The sequence below is a fragment of the Phodopus roborovskii genome, unplaced genomic scaffold, assembly GCF_943737965.1.
Source record: "Phodopus roborovskii unplaced genomic scaffold, PHOROB, whole genome shotgun sequence".
Taxonomy (NCBI): Eukaryota; Metazoa; Chordata; class Mammalia; order Rodentia; family Cricetidae; genus Phodopus; species Phodopus roborovskii.
In genome coordinates, this window is record NW_026126424.1 from 2225494 (window position 1) to 2249458 (window position 23965).

General features: G+C 41.9%; 1 protein-coding gene and 1 pseudogene across 1 annotated transcript in view; one reads left to right on the forward strand and one right to left on the reverse strand.

The window, feature by feature from the left end:
- The window catches only part of Col25a1 (collagen type XXV alpha 1 chain), a 370915-nt gene that overhangs the window by 158281 nt on the left and 188669 nt on the right, over window positions 1–23965 (reverse strand). The window contains exon 5 of the mRNA XM_051185506.1: window positions 2982–2999. Within this exon, the coding sequence (XP_051041463.1) occupies window positions 2982–2999 (18 nt within the window). The remainder of the gene's footprint in view (window positions 1–2981; window positions 3000–23965) is intronic.
- LOC127223032 (60S ribosomal protein L5-like) lies at window positions 5214–6170 on the forward strand (annotated as a pseudogene).

A 23965-nucleotide genomic window follows, 5' to 3' on the forward strand; every position in this document is an offset into this window, starting at 1 on the left:
GGGGACAAGATCATCCTCAGGAGTGCTGGGCATTTAAGAACCTTCACACCTTACTGACAGGTTTCCCAAGGAAGATATACAAATGGGAAATGGGTTGATGAAGAAGTGTTTGGTATCATTAATCAGGCAAATGCAAATGAAATTATAATAATAATAAGATCTTATGTCCTCCACTTGTTAGGATAGATACAATCAAAAAGGCAAGAGAGAACTTTCAGTGAAGATCTGGAGAAAAGTGAATTATTCCATTGTTGTTAGGGATGCAAAGCAGGACATTTATTACATAAAACAGTATCTCAGTCCTTCAAAATCTAAAAATAGAATTACCATATAGTCTTGCATGTTGAGATCTCTACACTTTCAAGTTTATATAGCAACCAAGACCTGGGACCAGTCAATGTCCATCAGTGAATGGATGGAAAATAAATGGGTTATGCACACAATGGATTATTTACTCAGCCACAGAAATGAAGCCCCACCATTTCCAACAATATGAATGAACCCAGAGGACTCAGTGTTCAATGAAATAAGCCACGCCCAGACAGAAATATCTTATGATCACACATGTGTGGAATCCACTTGAAACAGGAAACATGGAATCGGCCTGAGTATCTTAATGGATGAATGGAAGACTATGGTAAGTAGATATATGACAGAGTATTATCTATCTGAAAAAGGAAGCTATTTTCCCATTGTAATAACATGGATTAATTTGTAGGACACTATACTAGTGAAATGAACCAGACAGAGAAAGGTGAATGGTATATGATGATTTCCACTTGGTTTTAGAATTTTTAAAAGCTGGACTTAACAGAAACATAAAACAGGTTCAGCTGAAATAGAGACATGCTGAAGAAAGACAATCAATCAGTGATCAAATGACAAGTTCTGAGGCTCTAATATTACACAATTTAGGGAGAGGCAGGTAATTTATTTGTAATAGTTAAACAAGGTATATGCATATGAACTCAAGTTTTATACCTTACATGTAGTCAACATTATCAATAAAACATGTTAATGTTTATATTAATATATTATCACATTCTAATGCAATAGGTATGTATAATTTTTAAGTGAAAAATAAAGCACAGAATAATCACAAAACAGAGACTGCACCTGTCTCATTCACCACAATTTCACAGCCCTAGTGCTAGAATAGGGGTCCTACCCAGTCCATACACAAGACCTTCTGAAGCAGATCAGAGGCATTGGCATCAGCACCCAGAGATGACTCAAGAGTGAAGAAATACAAGCTAATCACGCCAGCTTCCTGTTCCTCTGTGTGAGGGTTCTGAGGAATCTCTACATTGTCCCTCTATAAAATATTCAGCAGGAAACAGCGTCTTTCACCCATAGAAGTCATCTGCTCACAGACATCTATTTCCTGCTCTCCTACTACCCCAGTGTCTTACACAATGCCCTCATGATGTATCCTAGGTCACTTTTCAAATATTTATATCCACAAATTATCTTAAGAACTGCTTTTTGATGCCAGGAAAGGTGGCCTGGACTAAGTCACAGGTCCTATTAAGAGTTAAATTATTATTTTCTCCCTAAATCAAAGCTCATTTCAGTATGCTATGTTACCCTCCTTTCTGGAAAGAATTGAATGATATGGGGCTTCCAGATTTAGAAGCAGTCTTGATTTCTACTCCAGTCACACTGTTGCATCATCCAGGTAAGTAATTTACCATGAACACCAGCATGTGTGTGTGTGTGTGTGTGTGTGTGTGTGTGTGTGTGCGCGCGCGCGCGCGGGCGCCCGTGGGTGCAGGAGTGCACAGACAAACCCAGGCATTCATGCCCTTTTCAGAACTATTGTTCTGAAACAAAGTATGAAAAGCAGTAAACCACTGTTTACTTCATATCCTTCCCAAGATAGAATAGCAAGTTCAAAGTGTAAGAAGCCAAAACTCTCTTCTATGAATTTATTCTGTTACCTTGAACTAACTTGGGCTACAAGAGGGAAAGCTACAAACAATAAGGGGGTTTTCAGTGTCACTGTAAATTAAAGGTCTCATTTTTTCTTACTACTTAGTGTGAAAAGGAGTGCCGTACTGTAATAAATGTGGTTTTCTGTTTGTATTACTACACAACCTTACATACGGAGCTCAGAACACCTATAAATAATGGTCATACTTATACAATGAAGGTTAACATGTAATAAATAATTTGTGACACTGACTACAAAGCTATCACAGAATGGCCTATCGGTTAACAAACTAGGGCAGACGTGGCATTCAGCCCATCATGGTGAAAAAAGATCAAGGGGAACACAAGTAATTGCATTGTTACATGGAATGCAGTGTTTAAGGCAAAGCATCAGTAAGCTGCCTCTCCTCATCTCAGTGGCCATTAGCATCCTACAGAACCTTTTGAGTTTAAATTCGCTACACTATTTGTGAGAACTTGATTCATCTCTGTAATTGTATCTTTATACACATTCCTCCACCTCTTAAAAATGGTTCACTTTCTTCCATATGACGCGGAGTTTGAAATACTGTCTGTCGGCTGCATTTGCGCTTACTTATAAATCATGTCTGCAGCTGTTGGTTTGTGTTGAAAGTCGAGAACAGAGTCAGCATCCATCTACACCAAATCAGAAGCAGCTAGCGGGATCACAGTGTACATAATGAGACTGGATTCATGGCTGCATTAGTACTCCAATAGTCAATGCCTAACGCTCGCCAGCCCACGCCTATAGGGACCGAGTCACTCTGCCTTTGAAGTCCTGGGGCACTGGTTTGGGTCAGGTAAGAGTTTTACTCAGTGAGAGGGCATATTGTTAATTTGCCATCTGGCCCAACAGGTAAAGTGGCTCACTCAGCCCCAAAGAGGCCCCAAATGTCACTCCTGGGCAATAGCTGGCGTACTAGGTAGCCACACGATTATCAGTTCATAGCTTTGAAAATAATTGAAGAACAATTTCCCCATGAGGAAAACTAAACTGGAGTTAGTTGGCCAGAAAAGAGATCACTTACCTGGGGGCCAGGCTGACCCTGAAATTGCAAAGAAGAAAAACAATTATAAAACTGATGTTTACAATGAATATTTTCAATATATTAAAATTTAAGAGGCATCTTTAAAATATGTCTAAAGCTAATAATATCAATGATTTCATATTGGATCTTAATATTTTGACCCCGTGAATTGGAAGGATTGGGTTTATAGTGATTGCATACGTGAGTGATTCGGTGTACTCTGGCATTTGACTGGGGAAAGCCGTGTTGCATAGAATACACCCATATCACAGCATGTGTGATGGTCAATGGAGAGCACAAGTCTTCCAGCATGTGATTACTGACTTACATATTCTAACATGACAGAACTACAATTACAAAAAGGAGTCCTCGGCTTCCTTATTGTCCCAGTGCTTGGATTTTTTCTTCAATAAACATCTTCCTTTTACTTTGTATAATCAAACCTAAGGACATTTTAAAATAAGGTCCGTAAGAATCCTTGGAAGATTAAAATGCACCCCCATTCCTCCAACAGTCAATAGATTATGTGACCTTTGGCCAATTTAATTCATTTTGAATGTCACCTCCTTGCTTAAGTTGATGAAAACCTCCAAGCAGTGTGAGTGTAAATACTTCCAGATAAAATCAACTGCAAATAAAAGCACTGATGACATATTGCACCCATAAAATCTCCAACTGAGTTTTTAGTAAAATGAGACTAAAAGAAAGATTGCCATCAAGTTACAGAGTCTTCTAAAATAACTAACTTGACTTCTGGGGCAAGATGGCAGAGCAGACGCTGCCTCCCTATAGTGCAAAAAGGGAATGAACCCTGTCCCAAAGAGAGCAAGAACTTCAGAACACAGAGTTGGGGCAGAGCAGCTGGCTGAGAAGAGAGAAACACCAGGGCCATCTGGAACCAAGGTAAGAGCGTGAGTATAGTGGAAGGATCGACAGACAGTGGTTTCAGGTGTGTGTTAGTCTATGTCGGAGAAGGTGTGGTCTAGTGCTGTCTTGAGAGGAGACTATTACAGACAGCTTCCCTGGGAGCCCGAGAAGTCAAGGATTCTGGAGTGAACCTGCCAGAGCCTCTAGGGAGAAGTGGGTGGCAAGAGGCAGTAACAGGTTGGGGGTGGGGGAGCGGGTGCTAGACACACACATACTGAGGCTCAGGAAGCTGGATTCTGGGCTTGGTGATGCCTTTGGTGATGGCAATGGGCTAAATAACTGTGCCAGCCTAAGACTCAGGCTGTAGACACCCACTGCAATCTTCTCCCTCCTGCAGGGTGTTCAGTACTGAGCAGAGCCAGGAAGCTGTAGCACAATGCAGCAATGATACTCAGTGCTCTACCTGCTTCCGCTCCCACAGCACACTTGGGAAACGCCCCTCGCCTTAGACCATGCAGATGTGCAGTATCTGGAGTGAGAGATGCCGCACAGCTAAGGATGCTCCGGGGAACTCCTGGTCTGCAAAGAAGGGAAGCTGTGGTGTTGAACGGGCGACTTCAGGTCGCTCCAGGTGCAGCACCAGTTTGAGCAGGATCATAAAGGCGAGTCTCTAGTTTCAACCAACCACCCTGGCAGGATTGTAGGAAGATACTGCTCCAATATGTTGGTTTTATACTTTGGTGGGTTTTGCTATTGCTGTTGTTGTTTGCTTTCCTTTTTGTAATCACTTATCCTTTTCCTTTTATATCTGTTTCTTACAATATCACGATTATTTTTACTTTAATTTTAGAAGCAGAACATAGGTTTAAAACAAGGCAACTCTTCATATGAACTCACTGTAGTTATGGCAGCATGCACAACACAGTCCAAGGTCAAGCCATAGAAAATCCAAGCATAGGGAGAGCAGGATGACATGAAATCTCAGGGCTATCCAAGGACTGACTGGCAATTGGTAGCTTCCGGGTAACTGTCAGTTTTCTTTAAGAGTGCTGCCACTGGTAAGCTGACCACACATTCTGGGTAGAAGGACACACATCCAAGAATATATGGGCAAGAGAGAGAACAAGGAACTGGATGGGTAGAGAAGCAGGAGTGGATCTGGAAGGAGCTGGGGGTATTATCAATAGGGTCAAAGCTAATCCTACAAAATTCTCAAAGAACAAATAAAGATAATATTTTTAAAAAAACATTTAAAGTAGCATGGAGAAATAGTCTGTTTCCTATAGAACACACCTTGATTTAAATATATAAGTGTTTATCTTCAAATAATTTTCTGTGATATGAAAATAGCTACATGTGTTTTTCCCCCCTAGCGCCGCCGGGCCCGCAGGTCTGTGTGGAGCCGCGGTTGCGGGTGTCTGTTCCGCAGGATGGGGTTCGTGAAAGTTGTCGAGAACAAGGCCTACTTTAAGAGGTACCAAGTGAGATTTAGAAGGCGGCGAGAGGGTAAAACTGACTACTATGCTCGGAAACGATTGGTGATGCAGGATAAAAATAAGTACAACACACCCAAATACAGAATGATAGTTCGTGTAACTAACAGAGATATCGTCTGCCAGATTGCAATGCCCGTATAGAAGGGGACATGATAGTCTGTGCAGCATATGCACACGAGCTGCCAAAATATGGTGTGAAAGTTGGCCTGACAAATTATGCTGCAGCCTATTGTACTGGCCTGCAGGCTTCTCAATAGGTTTGGTACGGACAAGATCTATGAAGGCCAAGTGGAGGTGACTGGAGATGAGTACAATGTGGAGAGCATTGATGGTCAGCCTGGTGCCTTCACTTGCTATTTGGACGCAGGTCTTGCCCGAACCACAACTGGCAATAAAGTCTTTGGGGCCCTGGAGGGAGCTGTGGATGGAGGCTTGTCTATCCCTCACAGTACCAAATGATTCCCTGGTTATGATCCTGAAAGTAAAGAGTTCAATGCAGAAATATATCGGAAACACATCATGGGACAGAATGTCACAGACTACATATGTTACCTAATGGAGGGAGATGAAGATGCTCACAAGAAACAGTTCTCCCAGTACATCAAGAACAACGTTACTCCAGACATGATGGAGGAGATGTATAAGAAAGCTCATGCTGCTATCCGAGAGAATCCCGTCTATGAGAAGAAGCCCAAGAGCAAGGTGAAGAAAAAGAGGTGGAACCGTCCCAAATGTCTTTGGCCCAGAAGAAAGATCGGGTTGCTCAAAAGAAGGCAAGCTTCCTCAGAGCTCAGGAACGGGCTGCTAAGAGCTAAAACAATTTTCTATGAAGATTTTCCATAAAGATAATAAACTTAAACTTATTGACTAAGCAGCCAAAAAAAAAAAAAAAAAAAAAGAAAGAAAGAAAATAGCTACATGTAAATCTATTGGAACTGATCCATTTTAACCTTTGTTAAATAAGTTTTTCTTTTCTTTCTTAAATAGCTCTGTAGGCTAGGCTGGCCTCGAACTCACGGAGATTGGCCTGTCTCTGCCTCCTGAGTGCTGGGATTAAAGGCGTGTGCCATCACCGCCTGGCCAATAAATGTGTTAGCAATGAAATAAATTGGTGCTCTGACAGTTTCATACACGTACACGAGGGATACCACACCTACCGCCACTCTCACCTCCTTACCGCCCTTTACCGCCCCGCTTTCTCCCTCCTCTTAGCCCTACAAACCTTTTCCTTGAGTTCCTTGACTTGACAGACAACTAAAACTAAAACTCAGAGAAGAAAGCTGGACATCGCAAAAATGTATAGTCCAAAAGGTCAGAATTAGCCACCAAACTAATCGCAAAGCCCAAGCATGTCCGCCAGCCTTCTGCCTTTGCCTCTACAATAATTTTGAGATTATTTATGTTTACTTTATGCAAACAGATGTTTGCCTGAAAGTATGGATGGGTACCATGGGGCTACATTGTGTCTAAGGAGACAAGAGGCAGTCAGATATCCTGGAACTTTCCCGAGATGGTTGTTGTGAAACACTTCCTGGGTTGAGAACCTAACTGGGTTGAGAACAGCAACAATTGCTCTTATCTGATGAGCCATTTCTCCACCCCTTCCCTCTGGAAATCCAGTTTCATAAATGTGTGCAAAGTCCCTGCCATCGACTAGGTTAATTCTTTTTGATTGAGAAGACTCTCACAATCCTGACTGTTTCTGGACAGCTATAATGTACATCCTCCTCAGACATGTCAGTGACAAGTGCTTTCCCAGAGATGACCCACCAAAGAAACTCCTTAGAATTACTGTTTTTATGGCTTTGGTGAGTTTGTTGAGAGACAGAGGTCATTTTTACTCATGGTAGATAGTTTTCTGATCCATCATGCTGGAGATTTCTAACTGTAAAAGCCAAATTTTTTATTCTGGTCTCTAAAATACACTCCAAGTGTGTACTTAGAAATTATGGCTAGCAGTCACAAAACCCAACAAGTTGATTTTTCTAAAATGAAATTACTGAAAAGACTCTTTATGCCCATGCAAATCATCAAAATGTTTCCACAAATCAAGTTTTGAATCAAGAAAAACCAAGAGCCATGCCAAGCGAAACAGTTAAATCACAGAACTCCTGAAGTCAGGACCCTGTGTGCAGAAGCAGAGATTGCCTAGGTGCTGAGCAGGCTGATTTACTGTCTGGCAGCAGGAAGGGCAATGCTCCTGCCCCTGCTCCTGCCCCTGCCCCAGCAGGAGGGAAGAAAGGGAGCCTGCAGGGGGAGCAGACTCTAAAAAGCTAATCAGAACCGTGTGGTGGGAAGCAATCAGCCAGTAGCTGATGCTTGATGGAAGAGGGTTCCAAGGAAGCTGAGCATCTTGGGAGACAAGTGAACCACAATGAACATGACAAATGAGCCAACCCATCACTGGGGTATGCATTGTTACTTGAGGCAATTAAAGCGCAATATCAGCCATTCTTTGTTATCACAATTATGGTTGGCAGAAAGTGCTAAGGCTTTGCAAATCGACAAAGTCATTTGGATTCGGGATTTCTGAGGTAATTAGTTTCACTACATGATACTTTTATTTTTAGTAGTCTGTTTCAAATGGGACAAAAAGGTGTCTTTTTTCCCCTCCATTTAACACATGGACAGAGAGGGATACAGAAGTCAATTTAAAAGATGGTGTTGTTTTAGATATTGATTAGGGTCACAGACTCAAGTATCTTTGGTCAATGTGAAAGAAAATCCTTCCAGCCACAAAAGCTTAAGGGGATGTTAGTATGGCTCACCTCTTGAGCCCCCAATGCCCACACTTGGGCAGAAGGCTTAGTTTCCTTTTCAGGTGAAGATGCAGCATCTACAGGGGAAGTTTAGCTAAAGTTGCAGAGACACTGCAGTGTGTGGGGCTGTTCTTAAGGGCCAGTGGGATCCTGGCAGGGAGCCTGTAGCTGTCCAGATTTGCCAGCCTAGAGCATGTGCCAGGCGCCAGGTGTGTGAACAAGGAAGAGTCTTAGCCACCTCCCGTGAACGGAGTCTGATAACATTTCATTCTCCATGACTCAGGGCCGACCTTTAGGTGCTTTCAAAGTGGCTGCTGAACATGAACTGTTCAGACTGGCCCACGGTGATATTTTCAAATAGGAATTTAAAGGGCTGCTGCTGTTATACTGTTTACATTTTCAGGTGGAGCTTCTTGATCTCCACTGGGAAGGGAGGGTCAAACCAGAGGAAAATTGTTACCCTCACCCTTCTAGCATTTCTCAAAGTCTGAGGAAGGAAGCAAGGAGGAATAATTCTGAGCATGTCTGTGGGGCATTTTGTCCCTTGCTGATTGACACGGGAGGCCCAGTCCACGGTGGGTGGCACTATCCCTGGCAATGGTCCTGGGCTATGTAAGAAGGCAGGCTTAGCAAGCTCTGTAAAGCAGAGCTCCTCCATGGCCTCTGCTTCAGTCCCTGCCCCAGCTGCCTTGGATGATGAACCATCACTTGAAAGTGTAGGATGAAGGAAACCATTTCCAAAAAGAACGAAAAAAATTTATGTAGATGGTTTTATAAAGACCATACATTTAAATAAATTTCTCACATAATATTTGTCTTTCATAGCTAATTAGCAACTTTATTTAAAATTCTAGTCACACCTAAACAGTTTGACAAGTCACCGCCATAATAATTAAAACATTATTTTCTAACACACAATGTTATTTTGGTCTTTTATGGGCAAATGTTTTTACGTGGGATATAAGAAACAGACAAATCTACTACACACTTTCATCATCAAAAATTCCACCTAGGGATCATTAGATGGTCTTTGCACATTAATTTATGTCATTAAAATGTATTGGCCTAATTGTACATTGAAATTTATTCAGATCTTAAGTCCTGTAAATGTTTATATATTCCAGGATACATAGTTGGCCATATTCCCAATTATTTCCTTATGATACAAAATTGAAAATGTAGTTTCCTATAATTTTGAATTAGATATATTTATAGTATACTAAGTACAGATTTTGTAATTTCTAGAAAAATTTGTGTAAAATGTGAATTTATCTAGACATTACTGTAATCCTATTTATCTTTTTAAAAAAAGGGAGAAAAAGAAGGAGAACAGCGAATGAAAAGAGATGGGAAGAGAAAGAGTCCTTTCCTTGAGGACAAACGGTGGATAGTTGCTTTGTAGTTTTCTAGAATTCTATAAAGTTGATTTCTGGGTGATAAAAGTGTATTACCGCTTGGTTTCAATTCACTGTGGAAATTTTTAAATGGGACCTTAGTTAAGCTGCTGTCTTTCTCCCCAGTACATCTTACTTACACATAAATCCAAGTCAGTAATCTTGACTTCTCCCTATTCAGAGTGTTTCAGTCCCTCAAAAAAGACTGCAAAATTATTAAAACACGGCCTGCCGAACCCAGAGAGGAAGGACTATAAATGTGCCTCTGTGTATGGACCATCGTCACTTTAAGGAGTAGTCAGTGGCAGAAAGGGGGTGGGAAAGGCACAGGATCAATACCAGTGACCTGAGGCCAAAAGGCCACAGAAGCAGTGTCAGGGCTGGCAGACCTTCCGGAATTTTAGCTGTTGTGTAAACCACAGCACCAGGGCTGTGACTTAACTCTGTTGTTTTAGACTTATCTGAGCCTTCCCCTTTCTGGCACAGAGTCGGGACTGGTAACTTATATGTAAGTAAATAACCAGCATAACAGACACAAGGCTTGGTAGAACACAAAAACAAGGGACAGACCTGAGACAGAATCTGCATAGTGTCCACAGCTTTAAGGGGACATGACTTTTTAAAGAACACAAAAGCAGTTTTTACCATTTCACCAATCTCCATTGCATTGTATAGGCTGAATAACCCTCTCCTCTTTCTGCTAATAACATCCTTAAAAGTGTGCCATCTTCACTGCCAGGTAAGTAAAGTGCATTTACAACTGTTTCTCAGACTGCTTAAATTTATGATCATTCTCAATTCCAACTTCTGAATATCCTCCTAAGAGATAGACTTCATAATACTCTTTACTATCCTGAATGACTTTTATCAGTAAATGTGTACTAGCATATTCTGAACAACAAAATAGTTGATTAATTTATGATGCTTGAGTTGCATAATGATTATTCCAGTAAGGCGGGACCCTGAACAGGGGATCTACTGAAAAATTGAGAAACGGATCTTCAAGGCCGTTAAGTGTACACACAACGTCCTTCATGTTTGGGGCTGTATTGGTGTCTACCATTTCATCACTACTAAAAGTTACCAAGAGCTTTATAAATAGCAACTTTGTTATGCCAACCCCGCAAACTGGAGTCATTTATACCATTTTGTAGTTAAACAGAATGATCTACAAAGAGGTTAGGCAATGTCCAGCAATGACATGGTTTCTATGGAAAACTGGGCCATGAACAAGGGTGACTGAATCGTCTTCAATCTCATCTGTATTCTACAAATAGCTGAAGCCAGGGGTTTGGACAGATCTTCAAATTGTATACAAACTACAGTTGCTCTGATCAGCTATCTTTACAATGGTCCATGAACAACACACTCTGAAGAAACCCATGGATCCCCAGGAAATCCTTCACCTCAGGTTAAGAAACTCTCAGTGGAAAAACAAATTGACCAAAAGGCAGGTTTATGTTTACCAGGAACCTCCCTTAATCTGCCAGGAACCTCTCTTAATCCATCCTCAATGGTCAACTCCCCTAGGCACCTTGTTCCCAGTAAAGAACGGCCTGTATCAGCCTAAAGACCCCCATCCTGTTGACTGTCAAGTAAACTCTTCTTGCTTTTCTGCCATTTGGCTCTTCTCTCTGCCCCTGCCCACCCTCCACCAATAGAGAGCCTTGGCAGTTTGATCTTCCATAGACCTTCCTTTCTACCCATGGAGTGATCCCGTTGGGTGGTTTCACCGTGCCCTCCTTTCCTTTTTTCTCATTCCTATGACAAATACCTAAAAGTCAACTTAGAGAATGGTCTATTTTGGATCACAGTTTGAGGGCACAGGTCTCACTGCAGGGAATTCTGGAAGGCAAGAGATAGCTGGTCACATTTTGTCTACAGTCAGGAAGGAAGGAGTGGTGAATGTTAGCATTCTGCTCACTTTCCCCTTCGGTCTGGGACCCCAGCACACAGAACCGTGTTACCCACCTTTAGGGTGTGCTTTCCCATCTCAATCAACCAGATCTACAACATCCCTTAGCAAACACATCTGTCACTTGGGTGATTCTAGGTCCTTTCGAGTTGACAATCATTTCAACTATCAGTGACTGAGCTGTTAGGTGAGGAAACGAAGGCAAAAGTAAGTTTTAGAGATCTCAAATAAGTGTCACCTGATTTGTCAACCGTGAGTGACTGTAAATGACTACCTGGGATAATGTATTCGAAATGTTTGTACCAAAGAAAGAAAGAAAGAAAGAAAGAACGCAAGCAAGCAGGCTGGGATGAATCAGCGTGTGTGCAGAGGGCAGAGTAGAAAGTATGTGTTCCAACTGGAGTAGACTGCATGAGGGAAAGAAGAGAGTAGGGAACAGTGGGATATAGACCTGGGGAAGTGATTCATTCCTGTGGTAAGATCCATAGTACTGTAGGAGAGTTCAAGGGACATGGGTAGACAAGGAAGGCAGAAGTGGGCTCCCTGAGATGGCTGGGAGGAGAAATGGCAGGAAGACACCATATAAACTGGGAAAAGGGAGGGACTCAGGTCCTCTAAAAACGCCCAGCCAGCATCCCTTTATCCTACCACCCATAGGGATAAAGCTGTTACTGTTTCTCTGAAGCTAGCTCTGATCTTTCCCCAATGCCCATTTCTTTTTCTCCATGATCCTCTAAAAGACCACCATATCCTGTAATAGTTCTTGAAAATGTCTAAAAATAGACAACAAATTCTTAATTGGGAAAAAAGAAATAGCTTAGGGATCAAAATTAGTATGTACAAAAGCAAAAAAGGAAGGAGCACCAGAGAATCAAGACCACAAAGGGGCCAACGGGAATGAAGACAGGTGCAAACTCAAATACAAAGACAGAATAGAAAGTGCTCAGGCCCCAAACCTCACAGCACTTGGAGGTGGCCGTTCATTGTGAGTGCAAAGAATGCGGTTGGAAATTTACTTGTCCGTTCACTTTGTAATTGTTAAGCACCTACAGCGTGCCAGGCATTCTGCACATTGAAGAGACAGCAGACACAGGGTAAATAAGATTGAGTACTTGCTACCGCTCTTGTGAGGGAGGCAGGCTTGCAGAGAATGTTTGTAAGTAATATGGCAGATGGCTGGTTAAAACTAAGCAAGTAATACAGGAGGAAAAGCAGGCCAAGGACCAAGTGAGTGGGAGGGTACCAATTAATAGGGTGGCCATGGGAGGACAGATGGGAGAAGAGGCAAAGGGAGGATCGAGGGAAATGCCCACAGTGAGGGTTGGGGAAGTGACCTATTGGCTGTCTGGACTGCAGTGAGTGATGGGAAGTGAAGGGAATAGGAAACAAGACAGTACAAGTCATGTTAAGAACTTGACTTTCAATCAGTTGACACAGAACATAAGGCTGAGAGGCTTCACCTAGAAAAGCAGCATAGTCTGCATTCAGTTTTCAAAGGGTGGTGGACATTGTGAGGGAAGAGCTGCAAGACAATGGTGTACACACACACACACACACAGAGAGAGAGAGAGAGAGAGAGAGAGAGAGAGAGAGAGAGAGAGAGAGAGAGAGAGAGAGAGAGAGAATAATTCAGGAGGCGTCTACTGCATTCACAGAGAAAGATAAGATAGGCTATGCCAGGAGTGTGTGTGTGTGTGTGTGTGTGTGTGTGTGTGTGTGTGTGTAAACAGTGGTCAGATTGTGGTATAAGATGTGTGAGTAGCTTGAGAGATGTTAAAGAAAGGCAGCAGGAATGGTCTGACAAGCTGACTACAGTAGATAAAGGAAATGTCCTCTAGTGTGAGAAGGACCTTACATGGGCTAAGGGGGTAGCTCAGTGGCGAAGTACGTGGCTAGAATGTGCAAGGCTCTAGGTTCCTTCCTACACACTACAAAAATATGCATAAACAAAACACTGAAAAGCTCTGTATATCTTAAATGACGTTAGAAACCCTTTTAAAAAGTAACTGTGCCATGGAGGAGGGCCTAGGCCCTGCTCCAAATGATATGACAGACTTTGTAGATCCATTATGGAAGGTCTCACCCTCCTTGGGGAGCAGAAAGGGATCAGTGGGGGGCATGGGAGGAGGGGTAGGAGAGGGAACTGGGATTGACATGTAAAACGAGATAGTTTCTAATTTAAATTAATATATATATGTATATATATATATGTAACTGAGTGTAAGCAAGCAAACCTATATCCTGTTCAACTCCTTCATAATTTCCTTATTATTTAACATAATGCCTCTTAGTTCATGGTGAGTTATCATGGAATTTGCCTAATACTTATTCCCACATCCCCTATAACAAGGCCAAATAGACTTGCAGCCAGGGGAAGGCCTCCTCTCCTTGATGTCAGGAGTATCACAGAACTGCAATACGATGGAATGAATGCCAGAGAGGACCTGCTCACACCTGAGCCCTCAGGTGCTTCCAGCATGGTGGAGTGGCTCATGCCTCAGACGCTTTACTCCTTCACCGATAGGGACACCACATTTTTTCAGCAAACCAAGTCCTAGACAGAGCTAATAGGGAAAGCCCTTGTTTCCAGGCTCTTAGCCCAATCACCTTCCTCCTGAGCTGGTGACTTCCAGCACTCCCTAATGACAACATCCATCAAGGATGAAGAACGCGCATCATTTTCAAAAGGCTTCACAGGTTGTTCTGTATCCCTGGTGTAATACAGAAATTCACTTCTACCGGACTGCCAAGACTCCTACTTCATTCTTCGATGACTCTGCATTTTGCCCTAAATTACAAGCATTGGTTACTTGTGTCTCCTTGTAAACTGCATTCTCTTTGAACAGCAAACACTCTTCCAGAGCTTTGCTGTTGCTTTTGTGGACACTAGCAATTGTTATGTAGCCATTTCCCCCAGAAATTCAAGCATCCCTTGGAGCTGACAAAAGTTATGGGAGTCAGAATGCTCAAAAAAGTTACAAGGTCTACATGGCACCTTCCCAAGGCTATACAGACAGTAAACAACTGGGAAGAGATTCCCTTTGGTGGAACTACTTACAGACTTCAGTGCCATACCAGCCATGACCTCTACCATCGAACAAGAGGGATACAACACAGGCTTCGGCAATCAAAGGTCAGTCACATTCCACAGCCCCCATCTTTGATGTTATACTGTCCAGTCCTTGGGTTGTGGAAGATTTAATTATAAATATTTATTTTAAAAAACTCATCCTTACATGATTTGTATGAAGCTCCTATTTAGTTCTAGGTAAGAATTACGACAGAGAAACCACAAAAAACAGCCTGGTCACTTCAGCAGGGAGCTGATGATCACCGATGGGTACCCAGTGATACATTGCATCAGACCTCTATATATCCCAAGCCATTAAAGAGGGTCAAGTTGTGAAAAGTAATTAAAGTTCTCTCTTTTCAATAATAAAAAAAAATTGTTGGTATAGAAAAATGAGGCACCTTAATTTGGTTTTGAAGAAAAAAAAAAAACTACAATCAGTGATACTGAGACTAAATCAGAAACTATAATGTCGTCACTGAGACCAGCATGAATGCATTTCTTCTGTAATATCCTCAGTGGAGACAGGAAAGTAACTTAGCATTTTCATAGCCATTGGCTAAATTACCTCTATTGATGAGGCACCACAGGTTCTTACTGAATGAGTCTAAGTAACTACTAAGGAATAAAAGGAAGTGTTCAGTGAGCTGATGCCACAGCATGCTCCTAGTCTGCAGGGGAGAGAATTAAGCTCAGGCTGCCATGCATGAATGGCGTCATGTCCTGTCTGGGCTTGGCTGACTGGCCAGCCCTGAAATTGTACAAATGAAAGGAAGTGGGCTGAAACAGACATTCGTATTAATAATTGGTGTGCATGAAGTGAATTAGGAGACCCCACCAGGTCTTTCTTAAGAGGTAGTTAAAAAAAAAAAAAAACCTTGGAAATAAAGTCTGCTAAAGCCATCTTTTCAAAGATTTTGACAAGTTGAAAACCTCAGCCATTTTACTTTTCACTGGAGGGAACAGAGGAGACTGTCAGTTTAGTTCACACACAGCACATGTGCAACTATGCATGCACATATATGCACGTGCACACACACATAGAGTGGAGGCTGCAGGGAGCATGAACTAAGCGGTACGGAGCATAGCCTTTATGCACAAAGGCAGCCAAGGGACCTGGCTGTACTATTAAGCAGGAGGAGGATTTGTCACCAGAGTCAGGGGGCAGCTATGGTGGAATTCCAGGCTCCTTCAGCTCCTGTGTGTATCCCTACAAGAACCATCTATCACAAACTGGAGTCTGGTCCCATTTGGGTAGTCATGTTGCAGGCAGGAACAATGATAGGATGTACCAGTCTCAAGACAGAGGCCACACACTTAACCCAAACTATGATTCAGATTTTCAAAACTGTTAAACAATCAATTTGGAACTGCTTTTTGTTTTTCTTTCTGTAATGTGAGAGAATGGAACTTTAACCTATCTGGTTTTCTGTTGTAGAAAAATGTCAACGTTTCCCAATTATTTTCACTAATTCCCTTTCATATGAAGCAGACAGGTAAAGAATAATGGGAAACATTAAACCCAATTTTAAATAATCCCGGAGAATCATATTTCATCTAATCTTAGTCAGAACAAGTATTTTATAGCAACATCCTAATACTAAACACTCCTCACCCAATCTCACATCACCATGGAATAAATTTTCACTCTTAGACAAACATTAACCTTGTCTAAATTATATTTGAATCAAAAAAGAACATTCAGCCAAAGAAACAAAATTATACCAAATTATCCAACAATTCAAACTCAATTCAGTAGTAAATAGTTTCTCAAATTTTCTTCCAATTCTATTATTTAGATTAAGATAAAACAGAATTAACAAAATGTGGAGATTTAACTCAGTAGTCCAGTGAAGCAATAATCATGTAATTAAAGGATAATAGAGCTTAAAGATAAGAAGTTCTTTCATGGTGTTGTTCTAACCCTTAATTCAGTAAGGCCTATTCTCCTTTGTATGGTACTAGCTTATAGCTAATTGAAAACTGAAAAACATCTTTACCTACACGTTATTTCCTAAGAAACTAAACCCTCCTCCCATGAATACACAATGTACATTCTCCTGCATCCTGAGCGCTGCTCTAAAAGGGCCCAGAGGAGAGGAGCATGGAAAACTGAAAACGAAATGACTGGGAAATGTGTGGCTGGTTGTGCTTCAGTAAGAGACAATGCAATGCAGCAGGTATGGAAAGACTCGATGAACAGAACTGCTGATGCCTGGACCATTTGGAAAGGTTCTCACTGGAGAGGAATTAATTCACATTCAGCATACTGTGTGCCACTGTGCCTTTTCTTTCTCACTCCTGGGTCAGTGTGACATCGTCCCTTCTCCAGTTTCCGGCTGAGACGCACACTCGGTTTTCTAACTTTAAAAAATGAGGCAATAACATGAGTTCTGTATCTAGGGCTCTTATCTACTGAAGTTTGTGTTTTTTTCGTTGTTTGAAGATACAATCTTAGGGAAAGATTATTCTAAAAGATATTTTTTCCACTTATCAGAAAAATTTGAGGCACCAGGCATTCTGATTGAAGAGACAGTATCCCAGTCAATTTGTACAGATGCAATATTTTAAAATGCACTAAAAGTAACAGTTTCGTGTCGATTATTAAAGCTTAATACTCTATTATCTATACTTTTAACATTCCATCATGTGCATATACATACATAGCACACATGTATATACAGCTTTGAATGTTTAAGCAAGGAGCTTAAACAATTGAGCTCCAGATGATAACTGTGATGGAAGAAATCAAACCTTTAACTGGCTTTAATTGTAATTTTAAAGTAAGCAGTTTGGGTATCTATAATTTAAGATGCTGTGTAGATACCATTCATGGAGGGAAGCAAGTTGCAAACACAGTTGTCTTCTTGTGAGGGATTTACCACAATGATTTTATAGTCGGCCACCTTTCACACATCCTGTCGCCCAATAAAAGACATGGTGCATCAGAGAAACACCTCAATCCTGAAAGGATGCTGACCTCCAGACTCCAAACAGAAACACTAACAGAAACCATCCTTTGCCTGTTACCAAACACATCCCCAGTAAGTACCTATATGTCCATGAAGCCTAAATTGCTAGCGTTATAGTAAATGTATTATAACTGATTGAAAGTCCCCCAGCGGACTACATCTAGGATGCCATTATCCTTTATGGCAATAGAATGAATGAATTTCTGGTAATATTTATGTGAATTAAAGCATTCTAGTTGCTATTTTTAACAGAATTGAGTCCTAGAAAATTATATGCTTAAATATCTAAGTGTGTTGTCAGACTTTTAGAAAGTACTGGAAGTTCTGGAAAAGAGGAGAGAACTTCTTGTTCTTTTAGCAGTATATTCGTTAATGACAAAACAAAATTTCATCCTCCCTCACATTGGTTCATTTGCCTTATGTTTTTGATTAGATATCTGCACATAGGAAACTTCCTATTACAGGAACTATGCAGTTTCTATAACGAGTTTCCTATAAATTATGATATTTGATATGAGCTCAAGCAATTTTTCATTTTGCCCAAAAATTTCCAGTGATCTGAAATTGCCATCAGCTGTTGTATGATCTTCAAGCTCTCTTCTGAATTCTATTAATGCCACTAAATTTAAGTTTTAAAGGAAGGGGGCATTTCCCCCACCTAAAAAGGAGAACTAATGCCTATGGGAAAATAACATTCTTAATGAATAAAACCTAGGGGACCTGGTCAGCAAAGTGAATCAATCCCCATCTTTCATACAACTTTCAAATCAGTGAACAGTATGAGATTTCGGAAACAGTTCTTTTTCGACCCATGCCTTATAACGTGCAGCGCCTGTATTTAGCAGCAATGTCAGCTTACTAGCCACAGCTATTCAATGGTTAAAAGATTAACTTTAATATGCAAAGTAGATGGCTAGGGGTGGAGGGGGCACCAGAATAAACAATCCCCACAACTGGAAGTGGAAGCTTAGGTCATTTCCTATCCAGGGATATTCCTGGGGCATACTGGGTAATAGTCAAAGTATCTGAAAGGACCCAACCAAGTTAATTAGTTCCACTCCAAGGGAGAGATTTTCACAAACCGGTTCTTATTCTGTGCCATGGATTAGAAGTCTAAATAAAAGGCTACATATGGTGAAAGGTATATACATTCAGCCATTACCACAGACAGGCAGTAAATTTTCTGGGGGCCTACAGAGCGCTCTGTAGCCCACTCTTTCAACTTTCCTTCTCACCTGCGAAAAAGCTTGAACCTGCATGCCACTGACTGTTAATAATGCGCCCTGGAAGCAAGCAAGTTGAAATTGTTCCCAAACTGCAAATCAACAGACCATGTATGTATGTCTACTACTGTTGAATGAAATTATATATCAGAATAAAGAACTGTATCTGCAGTACAGGACTCAAGTACGCTTTCATGTAGCCTATAAAATCCATGGGCTCTGGGCAGCGCAAAGCTCCGAAACGCTTCTGTTTCCACTCCCAGAAGGAAACCCTAATATAGATGCAGTGAACGGAAGCCTCCAAAAGGAAGTCTGTGATATGAAATTTAAAATAATTGTTTTTAAATTTGTAGTTTCCAGATTGGGTTTCTACCATGCCTGCCAAACCTTCCCCTCTTTTGCTGTGGGCTGGTTAGACAAATGTGGATTTCATTTGTGTATTCCCAGAAGGAAATGGTGATTCAGCCACTTTGTGGGTATGCCTTTAGGTTCCTCCTCTGCCTGCGAAACACAGGCAGGTGGGATGGGTCCCAAGCCAAGAGGAAGTACACCATGGGGCAGTGTTGGCGAAGGGCAGCCCTGGCTCCTCTGGCTTGGTGTACAGCCTCTGCCAGTACCTCGTAGTGATGCCTGCCTTCCCTGACCAGCCCATGCCATTTCAGGGCTGTCTTTATCCTGCCCACTAACGTGGCCTCTGCATAGCAGAATTGCAGTCACCTCCACCTGAAGTATGGATTTTCAAATGGCAGCTGTACAGGAATGTTCAATATGGAAATGTATAAAGCAGGATGTCATCTTGTCACTGTTCTCAAAGGTGCACTGACTTATTTGCAATGGAGAGATCAAATATGAGCATTCTAGTTATTGTTATCTACATATACTACAAGTCTGTCTCCTTTAAAGGCTATGAAGTGAAATAGAGCAATGACTAGTGTTTGTAGCACTAAAGGATGCCATCAAGGCTGCCAGCGGAGGAAGTTCGCCAACAGTGTCACCCAGTTAACATTATCCTTGCAAGCATACTGGCCTGCCTGACAAGATATGGGCATGGGAGCAATCATGGAACAACTATATTGGGCTTAACCAACTGTTTTTCTATTGGACTGGAGGGACATACATCTGATGCTACACATCGGGCCAAAATCCAATGAATGGAGAGGTCATGGGCCAAATGAAAGAGCATGCTACTGCTGATTGCCCAAGTGAACATGAAAATGTTGTCAAACTTAATTCTAACTATTTCTTTCTACCCATAAAGAACTTACTGGGCAAGCATGAGTTTGTTTTTTCTCCCCAAAAGCATGCACACCAGCCCATTGACATGCATACAGATTTTAGATTTGCTGGCACTCACAACTTTGTAAGCCACTTCCATACAATAACTCTCTCTGTGCTTAAAAGTCCTGATGGATCCTTTTCTCTAGTAAATCCTGAACGAATCACCTTTTGTTAGACTATATGCACTCCAACATGCCAGAAAGAACTCCAGTGCACAGAGAAAAATGCCCAAGCAAACATCAGTTTTCATTAAAAGGAGAAGAGTTTGGTACCTCTCCAAACACCAAAACTCAAAAAAAAAAAAAAAAAAAAAAAAAAAAAAAAAAGGGAATGGAAATGTGTGTCTCCATGGAAGGTTGCTTTTCAGGGAGCAATCTTTAACTTATTTTATTCCCCCAGGCCACCCTTCACCCCCACTCCATAAAGCCATGGATCTTCCTGGACCTTTCTTCACCTCCTTTCTATAAAGCCATAGACCTTCCAGGTATCTTCTCTCAAGTGAAGGTCTGCATCACTCCTGTGATGGGACATCTTGATCTCAATGGGACTAAGTTGAGGAGACTGACCTAGATTAATAAAAAGCAGCTCTGGGTGTGTCTGTGCAAGCGTTTCGGAGAAGATTAACTCAAAGGGGAAGGGCTTCCCTGAATATGGGCTCTCTATCCCATTGACTGGGAGCCCAGATGGGACAGAAGCAGGAAAATGAGAAAGCATCCTAGCACAAGCATCCTCTCCACCTGGCTGCCATGCTGTGGACTGCTGCTCCAAACTGCAATATTCTCACTGCTGTGGTAACATTGTATAAAAGCAACTTATGGGGGCAGGTTTAATTTGGTTCACTGTCTGAAGGTACAGTCTACCCTGAAGAAGGCATCCCCAACCAGGAAGCAGAGAGAAATGCACACTGGTGCTCTGCTCCTGTCTCCATTTTATTCAGGCTGGGACGTGAGCCCAGGACATGGTGGCACCCACAATGGCAGAATTCCTCCCACCTCACGCAAACCTTGGAAATGTCCTCATGGGCACACCCACGTTTTCTATGGTGACTCTAAATTAAATCACATTGAAAATAAATGTGAGCCACCATATCTGCCATACACGCCCCCCTGCTATGAAAGCAACATCTCAGAAAACTTACCAGAATGAAGAATTCCCAATTAGTGGGATCTGCCAGTTATAACTGTCACATCAACAAAGCACGACACACCCCGACTCGGGCCTTTTATTCTTTATTCTACCCAATATCCTTCCGCACAGTACTTCCCAGAGCGATTCCTGAGAGCCAGCATCACCGCTCCCTCCTCCTTACTGCTCATACTGGCCACACAGCTCAGCCTTAGTAACACCACCTAACCCTCCGCATCCCCTACAGCTGCCCAGCTGTTCTCCGTGCTGTCCCGTCTCTGACAGAAATAATTATCTAAGCGTTTCTTCCTTCCTCCCTATTTCTCCTCTCTTAGGCCTTCTGCAAGAGTGCTCTTCTGAAATGTTCCTCTGGCCATGCCTGCTCTGTCCAAATCCTCCGAGGACAGCCTGGCATGCAAGGTCCTCCGTCAACCCTCCTTCCTCAGGTCTGTGTTCCACTCTTCTCGTGCACCCTTGGGCTGCAGCCTCACTAATACAGATGTCATCCTTCCTTGTACCCTCAAGGGCTTTCAAAGGTTAAATTCTTTGAAAGAAGCCACATAGAAGACAATCACCCTGCCCATTTCCAGATATATCCTGGCTCCCCTCCATGTCAAACCTGGACTCTTCCCTGCTATTCTCCCACTGGAGTAGGTGTGTCATGAACATACCTCTCCCCATTGTATTTCTTTCTCCCATAATAGTGTTCTTTCCCTGTCAAATCACGGCTTGTTCTTTTCTCTGCTGGATTCTAAGGTCTCTAGAGACAAGGCCATGTCCTACCTGCTATTTTATCCCCAGTACACAGCAAAGGGGAAACCATGCCCTAGATGTTCAGGACAGTCTTGATAAGGGAATCACTATACTATCTTTTAAATAAGCAGTTGAGCCAGCTATTAACAATCTTGTGGCACCCTCCTGCCTCTATATCCCTTTGTTTCTATCTTTGACCACAAAGAAGTAATCTTTAATGATTTCTCACAAACAATCATTGTGAGCAGCCTTGAGGCATTAGAAATTAAGACAAGAAGTTTTATTTTAACCACAAGTAAGAAGATTTGGGAAAGTAAATGTGTATTAAAATCATTAATAATTTCATAATGCACATTTAAGAGACCTGCAACACCAGATTTCAAGCTTTCAATGCCAGATTGAAAATTGAAGTTTATTTAATAATGAAAGGAGAAGAATATTTCCATATCAAATTCTATGGCCGATATCCAGATGAAGGTTCCATTTAGTTAACTTTGGCCAAATGTTTGGTGATGGTGGGGTGCTGCACAGGGTCACAGAGTCAGAACTAGGGCGGGTTCTATCCTGTGTGCAGGGCAGCTGCAGCATTTTTAAGTGGCTGCTTTGGAAGAATGGAGGCACTGGGGTCCCCTTGGTGTGCATACACTGCTCAGTATTGTTAATGCGTAACCACTCATGGGGAAACAGCAAGCACTCAAATCGCTCATTCAACCTTGTTAAAAATATTACTTCCAAACTGTGTGTAAGCTGCTTTGCAAGGGCATTTAACTCTAAAGGAGATTCCTTGCTATTGATAGTTACTGCTTCACAAATCACCAAGTCACTTCCCTAACTTGTCCCATGAGGTATCTACATGTCTTCATAGTAGACAGTCCTAGGAACTCAGCCACATGATCAAGAACTTGGTGACAAAAAAAGCAAAATGGGACAGGGTAACAGGACACCTCATTTGTCGGTGACTTGCTAGTATGCAGTGATCTGATCTGTTTCCTTTCGAAATGTCTTCAGGAATTCTGAATGAGCTCTACACTAGAGCACTTTCCAAGAGTGTGGTAGGGCCCTGGGTTTGGTCTCCACAATTTAAAAAAGGGAAAAATAATGCAAGGCTTCCTTGCTCTGCTACTTATGTGTTAACTTACAAGGATCACTGTTTTAGCTCCCTCTTTTTTTCTCTTCCCTGATTTGTTTAGCTCTTCTTTTGGGTCCAGTTATCATTCTCTACATCCCCTGCAGTTAGGTGAGCAACTTATTTGATCTGTGTCATGTTTCTGGGTAGAAGTGATGATTTGATAGAGAACATCCCTCTTTTCTAGTAGTAGTATGGAATGTCCCCCATTGACCCTCAGCTTTCTTTCATCTTATGTCCAACTCCAGGGGAGTCTTGGAGTATTCTGTGAAGATGACAGAGTCTCCATTGGTCTGAGTCCCTGTAAGAAGCATAACCCTATCATACAAAGAATAAATGTCCAGTGTGGCAAACTAGTTAGATCTCAACTATTATCCATTATCAAAGCCATAGCCATTCTCAAATAGACGGTATGCATAAATTCTACACAGAAAACAATGTTTCGAAGAGGAATGCTACCAATACTTATTTATTTGCTCCTCCTCATTAAAACACACACACACACACACACACACACACACACACACACACACACACACACACACACCCTGATTTATCTCAATTTGAAAATGAGTTTGTATTCTTTATGCCACTTCCACAATTCAAAAGTCTGCTTTATCTGGCGCAATCGCCTATGTAAAGAAGAGCACAGAAAGCATATAAACAAATTGGGGCTGAACTTTGCCATCTGTAACCCTGAACCACTCTAAAAAAGGTGGAGATGTTGGGCTCTTCCCTTATGAGTTCACAGGTTTAGCCCCATTTTTATCCTATGCTGCAGAAGGCAAACATATATGAAAGATCCCAACCTGTCCAGGCTCATTTTTATGTCAAGTGGACACAAGATAGGGCGTCTGGAAGGAAGGCCTCGTAATTGAGAAAAAGCCTCCTCCATAAGAGCAGCCTGTAGTAATGCCCACGGGTTATTGTCTTGATTAACGATTGACGTGGGAGGACCCAGCCCACTGTGGGCAGTGCTACCCCTAGGCAGGTGACCCTGGGTTGA